This window comes from Vigna umbellata, chromosome 2, assembly GCF_029865625.1.
Source record: "Vigna umbellata cultivar VRB3 chromosome 2, Vumbellata_1.0, whole genome shotgun sequence".
Taxonomy (NCBI): domain Eukaryota; kingdom Viridiplantae; phylum Streptophyta; class Magnoliopsida; order Fabales; family Fabaceae; genus Vigna; species Vigna umbellata.
Window position 1 is genome coordinate 39,444,232 of NC_142166.1, and position 11,060 is coordinate 39,455,291.

Sequence of the window (11,060 nt, forward strand, 5' to 3'; positions counted from 1 at the left end):
ATCGGGCCTAAGATCTTTAAAAACAAGGGTGTTGCTCCCTCCACCCCCACACATCTCTTCCTCCACCTCCCCTTTACTATTTTGCCCCTTCCTCCACCTTTCCTTTACTATTTTGTCCCTCAGTAAAATTTTATTTTTAAAATTATTGTTTTTTAATTAAACGGATGTTGACATCCGTTGAAGGATGTCATCCGTCCAGAGGCAGCGTTGCTTTTACGTTTCGTTTTTATTTTATTTGTTTATTTTATTTACAGTAATTTATATTTAAATTTATAATTTTAAATTTTATATATGGTTAGTTTTTAAACGTAATAATTTTGTTAAAATATGAATTTGTTATAGATGATTTTTGTATCTTTAATAATTTGATAATTATATAAAAAATTATTTATTACTCTATTTATATCAAATATATAATTTAATTATATTAATATTTTTATATTTGTTTGATTAATTATTAATTATGTTAATAAGGGTCATTATAATTTTGTAGGTGATTATTATTTAAAATGGATGAATATCTTCATATGGATTCTCAGATTGGTTGTAGTTTGAAATCTGATTTGTCTTCATCAATTAGCAAAGTTGTAGAGAGAGATTTAACAAATAGATTTACAACAAATGAAATATTTCATTCACGGGAGCACTTAATTCAATGGGTAAGAGGGATGACTTTTGATTTAGGATTTGTTGTGGTAATAGTAAGATCTGACATAGCTACTGGTGTACGGGGAAGAAAAACGTATGTCATACTTGGATGTGAAAGAGGGGGAAAATATAGGAAATACAAAGCTGATGCAGTGGCTAGTGTATACGGCACTCGTAAATGTGAATGTCCGTTTAGATTAAAGGGTAAACCATGTTCAGATGGGGCCGGATGGGTGTTGAAGGTGATGTGTGGACATCACAACCATGAGTTGGCTGAAACTTTAGTGGGTCACCCTTATGCTGGCAGGTTAAATACGAGTGAGAAGTCATTACTGGTTGATATGACAAAGAGTAAAGTTACACCTGCAAATATTTTATTAACACTCAAACAAAATAATGATCGAAATGTCACAACGATTAAACAAATCTACAACGCAAGGCATGCGTATAAACGATCATTAAGAGGGTCCAGAACTGAACTACAACAACTTATGATGTTGTTGGATCGGGATAAGTACATTCACTGGAGTAGGTGTGCTGATGATTCAAAGGTTGTTACTGACTTGTTTTGGACACATCCTGATGCGGTGAAATTGTTAAACTCATTTAATGTTGTATTTATGATGGATTCCACATATAAAACAAATAGATATAGACTTCCGTTGCTTGAGATTGTGGGTATGACGTCTACAGGGTTAACCTTCTCAGCAGCATTTGCTTTCTTGTCTACTGAAAGGCAGAGTAATTTCACATGGGCTTTGGAAAAGCTGAAAGGTTTATTTTTAACATCTGAGGGTGGTCCTAAAGTTATTGTGACTGACCGAGACTTGGCTTTGATGAATGCCATATCAAGTGTATTCCCTGAGTCATATCAGATGTTATGTCGGTTCCACATCCTTAAAAATGTTAAAGCTAAATGCAAAATGTTAGTTCATTCTACTGAGGTTTGGGAAGTGTTGATGGATGCATGGGAAAATGTGATGGATTGTGCTGATGAAAGCTTGTTTGCTGAGTATGTGAATGGTTTTGAATATGCAAGCAGATCATGGCCTTTGTTCTTTGAATATGTTAATCAGACTTGGATTATTCCGTACAGCACATACTTTGTAAAGTTCTGGACGAACAAAGTAATGCATTTAGGGAACACAACCACAAATAGGTATGTTGTAATGTTATTTTATTTATTTGTTTTGTAGATAAATATTTATTTGTACTTGTTGAAGTTTTTTTTTTGTTTCAGGGCTGAATCTGCTCATTGGAGCCTGAAGAAAGTTCTGGGCAATAGTATGGGTGATTTGTGTTCTTGTTGGGATAGTATTCATAACGTCATTATCTTACAACACAACAAGATTAAGGCGTCATTTGAAAGTAGTTTGTTGCTCAGGAGTGACTATTTTAAAGGCTACATATATAGAGAACTTATTGGGCGTGTGTCTCGATATGCATTGGATCTCATTGCTAAGGAATTGAAAATAGTGCAGCAGATAGGATTGGACTCCTCAAAGTGTGGATGCGTATTGAGACGTACATTTGGTGTCCCATGTGCATGTGAATTAGCATGATATGATCCTAGGATGATCCCTATAGGTGAATTTCATATCATGTGGCGAAGATTGCATTTCTCAAATGTTGAATTAAATGAAACTAAGCCTCAGTTATCCATTAAAGATGAGTTAAAACAAGTAGAAGAACGATTCAATGAGGTTGACATTGGCGGTAAAGTCACCATCAAGCAGAAGTTACTTGAGATTGTTTGTCCTACATTGACATCAATGGTCCCTCCATTACATAAAGTCAAGACAAAGGGTGCACAAAAAAGTAAAGTTAAACGAAGTGAAAGGTCTACTACGCGGGATCCATCATATTTTGAGTATGTGGACGCCTGTCATTCAACCATAGAATCTTCATCTGTGAGAAGTAAATTACAATCAAAGCCAAAAGCAATGAAGAAAAGGAGAGTTCCAATGATAGACCAGTTTCATTCTACTACTCACCCCTTCATTGTGGACGTTGTTGATGTTGTGGCTGATGGTCACTGTGGGTATAGATGCATTGCTGCGTTGTTGGGACTCGGAGAAGATTCATGGCCCGTTGTGAGGAATGAGTTGTACAAAGAACTCAGTGCATGGCGTGATGAATATGCAAGCCTAGTAGGAGGCTATGATAGACTAGAAGAACTGAGGTCCTCTTTGTTGGTGCAGTCACTGTCCGCGGTAAGTGTTTCCCGTTTTATGTAGTTTATTTATTACATGGTTTTTTCTAACAACTTTTATTCATAACAGGCTAATACGAGCAAGTGGATGACATTACCAGACATTGGTTATGCAATTGCTAACCGATATAACGTTATCTTAGTGTGTTTGTCGTACTCTCAAAATTATACTATCTTTCCACTACGTTCCACACCACCTTCTGATATCACTCAACATCGCTTAATTTATATAGGACATGTTCATGGATGTCATTTTGTGCAGGTAAGTGCATTTTGTTATGAATTTATTTTAAAATTACTTATCACTCAATTATATTTTGTTATTTGTATAATGTAGGTTAAGCTACAAGAAGGTTGTCCGTTGCCCACGGTGAATATCATGTCCTCAACCCACTGTTATCCTCAGGCACGAGCGTGGTCATCTATTTATACTAGTAGGATGCACGCATTTGAACAGTTGATGGACATAACAACATCTTATGTTGACTTAGGTGATTCATGATATTTATATTATGTATGAAGATATGTAGAAATACACTATTATATTTTGTTATTTAAGTACTTATTGTCAGTATTCATGATAATTATTTTTTTATTATTCGTGATATTTATGTAGTATTTATTTATATATGATCATATTTATATTACTTGTTGTTAATTAAGTTCTTATTTTTTTCCACTTAAACATATAAATATTTGATCATCTATATAACCAATATAAAAGAACATGTAACTCAAAATGAAAACATTGAAATTATAAGAAATTATAAATGTCTATTACAAATACAAAGATAATATAAAGTCCTGTAATACATAATCAGAAAAAGGAAATATAAAGTCCTATCAATTAGACGTCGACCGTCTACCACGCACATGCCTCTGCTCTCTCCTAGTCGTGGAATATTCGTCGATGCCTTCATTAGCAATCTGAAGCAGGTCCACTGACACCTGATGTGCAACAGTACCCTCGGTGACATGACGACACGATATCAAGGACTGTAACATTCTCGCCATTCGCCTAAATCTAGCCTGCATTATAATTATATCAAACAATTAAATAAACAAGGTGATCAAAATTTAATAATATAAGCAATGAAAAATAATATACCAGGGCGCCAGATGGTGAAGGTGGAGACGATCTACGATGGGGTCGTGCCTCCCGTGGAACATCGGGGCGTTGTCTAGGTGCAAGAGCCGGTCGCGCGTCATCTGCAGCAACAATAATATAAGGATGCGAAACCCTCCTGAACCACTGAATGTACCCATCAACACAGTCAGAAAGGGATGCTGCATGTCTGACATTACTCACAACGTGAGCTCTGAAGTGCAACCACATATGATCAATGGCCACTACATCTGCATCTGGAACCGTAGTCGGTGATCGTGGAATGTCTTGCTGAAACCCAAATTGCCTCAGCACACGCTCAGGCAAATGACGACAAAGGGTGTCACCAATCCGAATCCATCTAGAATACATACAGATGCCGAAGAATGGCCGAATGCTTCGATGCCCCTCATACGGATGCCATACAACTCCACTGTATGTCAGCGCATCCAACTGTGACCGAATCTCTGCGAGAGTGGAACTCTGTCTAGGGCTCTGCCACCTCATGGCACGTGGTGTGGTATCATCGTAAGAAGTCACCAACCGCCTCCTCCCCAAGCCAGGGAAATGTTCGTATATCCAACTCTAAAAAAATAATTATTCAATTAAATTACATCCATGTTCGAACATGGAAATAAATACATGAAATAAATGTCAAAGTTATAACTGTACCTGAAATAGAGTCAAATATCCAGCCATCTGCTTCGTGGACGCGAGACTCGCATCCCCGAGCTGCTCGTACAAATAGGCGAGTGCAGCAACACCCCAGGCATATCTGCCACACGCGTGTACGTCTCTAAATAACAATAAGTAAGACACGCGTATAGAACTGGCACTCTTATTTGCAAAAATCGTACATCCTACTAGATGCAACAAATATGCTCTAGCAGCATAGTCCCAATGCTGCGACTCACACCTCTGAACATATATCTCTCTAAGCCAGTTGAGTCTGACTTTCGGACCACGTGCGTCCTCCATCTCAGCACCTGCTGTGCCACCATCAACGCCGAGCAGTTGCACAAGGGCTGTACGAGCCTCCTCAAACTCCAACTCCTCCAAATCACACATTTGTCCCATCACGGGCAGGTGAAGTAATGTCGAGACGTCATCAAGAGTAATCGACATCTCCCCTATAGGGAGATGGAAACTACTGGTCTCAAAATGCCACCTCTCTATGAATCCGAGGAGTAACCCCTTATCAACGTAATCATAACAAATCCCTATAAGAGGCATCAAACTGGAATTCAACACAATGTCTTGAATTCCCTCGTGGCATGGTCCTAACTTATTTACTTTTTTTCCGTGGGAGATTGTGGGACCCTGGAAAATTAATGCTGATAAACACCTTGTCAAATCAAAATTTATGTATGGAAACCCCTCTCTAGAGCATTAAAAACGCACATTCATAAATCTGCCACTCACTGCCAAGTGTCACCGAAATAGAATGGGAATCAGTAATGGGGATACAGGTGTCGACAGGGGAGACGCACGTTCGTGCGGATGTGGGAAGGAACAAAATGAACTTTTCTGGAAAACCCTTTCTCTCTCTTCTGCACTCATCTTCTTCCCTCCAAACTCAGACCCCATTCTCTCCTCCTTCTCTCTAGAACCCTTTCCTCTTCTCTCTAAGATCACTCACCGTCATCTCCTCCGATTCCATTTCAGAAACCGTAGGACCGTTCACGACGTTGTGAGCTTTCACTGGAACCAAACACGTTAGAGTTCTGTGACCGATTTAGTGGAGCACTTGAGAAGCACGTTGAGGGTAGGAACTATATTTGGATAAGTTAAAAAGCACTCGCTTAGGGAGTTCACTGCTAGACCAGGTAAGGGAAGTTTAGTAATTTAATTTATACTTGTATGTTGTATGTGGACATGATATGAACTGAATGTATGAGATGTATGCTGGTTGAGTATGCATGATCGAACGTTGCTGTACTGGATGAATATGATATGTGTTGGTTGAAATGTATGATATGGGTGATACGTGAGAATATGAAATATACATGTTTAGAAGCGAATGAATGTAAGTGAAACTTGAATATCAACTTCCTTATGATAACGTATGTCCGACATTAAACGGTTCTCGACCGTTTTGTGTTCTAGTAAACTTCTTTGAATTGGAATACTTTCATTTGGGAAGGATTCTGGTTGAGCATGAGCTATGTAGGTCTTTTACTTAGAACTCATAATGAACAGTGTCGAACATCCTTGTAATACAGATCATCCATCTGTGTCGACCGACAATGTCGAGCATCCTTGTATAACAGATCATCCATCTGAGTCGACCGACAGTGTCGAACATCCTTGTAATACAGATCATCCATCTGTGTCGACCGACAGTGTCGAGCATCCTTGTATAATAGATCATCCATCTGAGTCGACCGACAGTGTCGAACATCCTTGTGATACAGATCATCCATCTGTGTCGACCGACAGTGTCGAGCATCCTTGTATAACAGATCATCCATCTGAGTCGACCGACAGTGTCGAACATCCTTGTAATACAGATCATCCATCTGTGTCGACCGACAGTGTCGAGCATCCTTGTAATACGGATCATCCATCTGTGTCGATCAATAGCGTCGAGCATCCTTGTAATACATATCCTTCATTTGTGTCGACCAACAGTGTCGAGCACCCTTGGTAATACAGATCATCCATCTGTGTCGACCGACAGTGTCGAGCATCCTTGTAATGCAGACCATTCATCTGTGTCGACCGACGGTGTCGAGTACCGTGTTAATACAGGTTGTTCATCTATCTGGTAGTCGGTATTACTTTATTTTGGAATGATGAACATTATATGAGATGAATAAATGTTTGTGAAATTCGAACGAGTGTTCCAAGGAGGAACGTCTCTATGATCTAAATGTGATATGTTGTGTAGTATGACCATGGTAAAGCTGCTGATGGCTGTTCATCCTGATATTCCGTGAGTGCTCGTCCTCATGTAGAGGGGAGTAGGTCATGCGTGGGAATGGCAGGAGGCCCTAGTCCTATTGAGTACTTTGGACTGATAGGGTTAACCTCGGGTGGCAGCTGATGGACGTTTCCAGTTACTACATCACCCGAGTGCAAGAACGCCTGTAGATACATGGATTCATACAGTCCGGACGGTCGTTAAATGAGAATTTGGATGAGTTATTCTATGCTTTGATAAGTTGTTATGTGTATGTGTTTGTTGATTTTATATGTTAGATTTTATATTGGGTGTATGAATTAAATTACCTAAGCTTACCCTTGCAATTCCTTGTGTTGTCTACTGTTTATGTACATCCGTCTTGTCAATGCAATGATCATCCGTGTGGATGTGAGCAGATGGAGAGGTGCCACTTGAAGAAATGCTGGAAGAAGAAAATTTGGAGGATGCCAATCTGGTAGAAGTAGAGGTTAAAGCCGAGCAGTAGAGCGCTCGTTTATTAGCAATAGTCAGTAGTTCTGGATTGTATTTTGGGACGTTCGGTTATTTAGTTTTGGAAAGCCGTTCGTCCAGAACTTGGAATTTTGTAGATAGATTTTGAACCCTGTATATCTCGTACGTTCGGCTGTTTTTAGCTGATGTAATTAAAACTGCACTGTTAATTCTGTAAATGTGATTAGTTCTAATTAATGGTAATTACTATTTATTGGGATGTTACATTTATTGGTATCAGAGCAGTTTTGTTCTTTTAAGGACACTTAGGGTTATGAGTACACTGTGCTTTCGTTGTGTGCTTGTTGTGTGTTTAGTGAGTTATTATTTTTAACTCTTGAACATAACTAACGTACGTTTTCTCTGGTCCAGAAAACGAATGGCGCCTAGACTCCCTCCACCACCTCAACCTAATGAGGCTGACGCGTCCAACAACACTAGATTGTTGGAATCAGTGATAGATAGATTACAGCAACAGAATGTCACGTTGATGGAGCAAAACGCCACTTTAATGCAACAAAACCATAACGCCATGCAGAGTATGGAGGCCGCTCGTGCCAACACAGAAGCGACGCAGAGGCAATTGATGGACATCCTTGCCGCTACCAGGGGCACGGCAGGGGCGTCATCTTCCAACGCTACTCAGCCTGCTGCTGAATGGAGTTTGGAGAGTTTCCTACAACACCATCCTGCCAAATTCAATGGAAAAGGTCACCCGGATGAAGCGGATCAGTGGTTGAGGGATATGGAAAGAATCTACAACGCCAAAAGATGTCCAGATGACAACCGTTTGGCGTACACTGAATATTTGCTGACTGGTGAAGCAAGTCACTGGTGGACGAGCATGAAAGCCATCCTGACGGACGCTCAGAGTCCCATTACTTGGGAGGTTTTCAGAGTTAAATTCTATGAAGAGTATTTCCCGGACAGTGTGCGTTTTGCTAAGGAAGTGGAGTTCCTTCAATTGGTACAAGGTAGTATGTCCGTCTCGGAGTACACCAATAAATTCAAGCACCTGGTCCGTTTTAATACCATGGCAACAAGTGAAGAATGGCAATGCCGGAAGTTTGAAAACGGGTTGAGAAGTGACTTGAAGGTATTAATATCCTGTCTGTGTATTAGATCCTTTCCTGCCATGGTTGAGAGAGCAAAGGTACTGGAGAAGAACGTTGTTGAGGTCGAGCAACAGAAGAAACAACAAGTGAGTAGGGGGCCGGTCTTATCTAGAGGTGCAACGAACGTGAGAAGGTCCCCATACGTTCGTCCAACTCAATCCCCTGGCGGATCAAAAGCCTTGGTCACTGTCGGCCAATCTGGACAGCCAAGGAGCTTAACTTGTTATCAGTGTGGAGGACCGCACTACCGGTGGGCTTGTCCACAATTATCAGGAGGAAAATATTGTACTCGTTGCAGGCAGAATGAGCACTTGGAGAACGAGTGCAATATGGGAGGACGAGCGGCAATGAGGCCGCCGAACGCTGGAAGAACACAACAAGGGAGAGGTGGACGTGCGCAAGCAGTTGGAAGGGTTTATGCAATCACGGGTGCTGAAGCTACTCGTTCAAGTACACTCATCACCAGCACTTGCGTGTTATATGGAAAGCCTTGTTGTGTATTGTATGACTCGGGGGCAACTCATTCCTTCATCTCGAAGGCGTGCGTTGAGAAACTGGGACTAGTGGAGAGTGAATTACAGTTCGACTTGGTGGTGTCAACCCCAGCGGCTGGTGGGATCAAGACGTCTACAGTTTGTGTAAGATGTCCTATAGAAGTTGAGGGGCGTAGATTTAAGGTTAACCTCATTTGTTTACCCCTACAAGACTTAGAAGTTATTTTGGGGATGGATTGGTTGGCTACCAATCGGATTCTCATTGATTGTGGGAAGAAGGAGTTAGTCTTCCCGGATGAAGAAGAGGAGGAGTTAACAGTTACGCTCGGTCAGTGGAAGGAAGACATCATGGAAGGAGCAAGCTGTTTCCTGATAATGACGTATGAAGACAACAAAGTAGAGCGTTCGTCCAATGTTGAGAGCAGTGGAGGACGAACGGTAGTGGATGAATTCCCGGATGTCTTTCCGGATGAGGTCCCTGGTCTACCTCCCGTTCGCGAGGTTGAATTCACGATCGACCTGGTGACAACTACTGCACCCATCTCGGTTCAACCTTATAGAATGGCACTAGCTGAGTTGGTCGAGCTTAAGAAGCAAATTGAAGAGTTGATGAATAAGAGGTTCATCAGGCCGAGTGCTTCACCTTGGGGAGCGCCTGTATTGTTGGTAAAGAAGAAGGATGGTAGCTCTCGGCTCTGCATTGATTATAGGCAACTTAATAAGCTGACCATCAAGAACAAGTATCCACTGCCAAGGATTGACGACCTACTGGATCAGTTGCAAGGTGCGTGCATATTTTCAAAGATTGATTTACGTTCGGGCTATCACCAAATTAGAGTGAAAGAAGGAGATATTCAGAAGACTGCATTTCGGTCTCGTTATGGACACTATGAGTACGTAGTGATGCCCTTTGGAGTGACTAACGCACCTGCAATCTTCATGGATTACATGAACAGAATTTTTAGACCGTACCTGGATAAGTTTGTTGTAGTATTTATTGACGATATCCTCATTTATTCCAAGAGCTTTGACGAGCATGAAGACCATTTGAGGATCGTGTTGAGCGTGTTGAGGGAGAAGGAATTGTATGCCAAGAGGTCTAAGTGTGAATTCTGGATGAAGGAAATCCAGTTTTTGGGGCACGTCGTTTCTGCTGGAGGTATTTCAGTGGATCCAGCCAAGGTGCAAGCAGTGCTGGATTGGGAGAGTCCACGTTCGGTCACCGAGGTTAGGAGCTTCGTGGGGCTCGCGGGCTACTATAGACGGTTCATTGAGGGATTCTCCAAGATAGTGGCTCCACTGACTCATCTCACCAGGAAGGATCAGCCGTTCGCCTGGACAGATCGTTGCGAGGAGAACTTCCAGGAATTGAAGAGGAAATTAACGAGCGCCCCAGTGTTGGTCATTCCAGACACGGCCAAACCTTTTGAAGTGTATTGTGATGCGTCGTATCAAGGTTTGGGCTGCGTATTGATGCAGGAAAGGAGGGTAGTGGCGTACGCTTCTAGACAGTTGAAAGTTCACGAGAAGAATTACCCCACACACGACTTGGAGTTGGCAGCAGTCGTGTTTGCACTAAAGATTTGGAGGCATTACCTGTATGGAGCAACGTTTCAAGTCTTTAGTGATCACAAGAGTCTCAAGTACCTCTTTGATCAAAAGGAGTTGAATATGAGGCAAAGGAGGTGGCTGGAATTCTTGAAAGATTATGAGTTCGAACTGTTGTATCATCCTGGAAAAGCTAACGTGGTGGCGGACGCCTTGAGTAGGAAAGCAGTCAGGGTCTCGGCAATGATGGTGAAAGAGCTGAGTTTGGTGGAAAGTTTTAGAGATATAAGGTTACGGTTCGACTTAGGAGCGAACGTTATTAGATGCTGTAACCTTAGAATTTCCAGTGATGTGTTCGACCGAATCAGAATGAAGCAGCGTGAGGACGAAGAATTGGCAAAGATATTAAGTGCGCTCGGTACAGATCAGACTAAGGGGTTCAATACGGGGACGGACGGCCTATTACGCTATATGGGTAGGACGTGCGTTCCTAACGACGGCGAGCTGAAGAGAATCATCCTGG

At 41.5% G+C, this 11,060-nt stretch overlaps 1 protein-coding gene across 1 annotated transcript; it reads left to right on the forward strand.

The window, feature by feature from the left end:
• Positions 1-741: 741 nt before the first annotated feature.
• LOC148203967 (uncharacterized) lies at positions 742-3,362 on the forward strand. Its single transcript, XM_088106525.1, has 4 exons — positions 742-1,835; positions 2,520-2,861; positions 2,931-3,122; positions 3,198-3,362. The coding sequence occupies exons 1-4, from the start codon at positions 894-896 to the stop codon at positions 3,360-3,362; spliced, it is 1,641 nt and encodes a 546-aa protein (XP_087962651.1). The 5' UTR covers positions 742-893.
• Positions 3,363-11,060: the final 7,698 nt, after the last annotated feature.

Bases quoted from the DNA above. Each gene is read 5' to 3' on its own strand.
- LOC148203967 (XM_088106525.1), top strand. From the start codon at position 894: ATGTGTGGACATCACAACCATGAGTTGGCTGAAACTTTAGTGGGTCAC. The intron at 1,836-2,519 runs GTTTTGTAGATA...TCATATTTTGAG, and splicing joins TAATGTTATTTTATTTATTT to TATGTGGACGCCTGTCATTC. The intron at 3,123-3,197 runs GTAAGTGCATTT...TGTATAATGTAG, and splicing joins ATGGATGTCATTTTGTGCAG to GTTAAGCTACAAGAAGGTTG.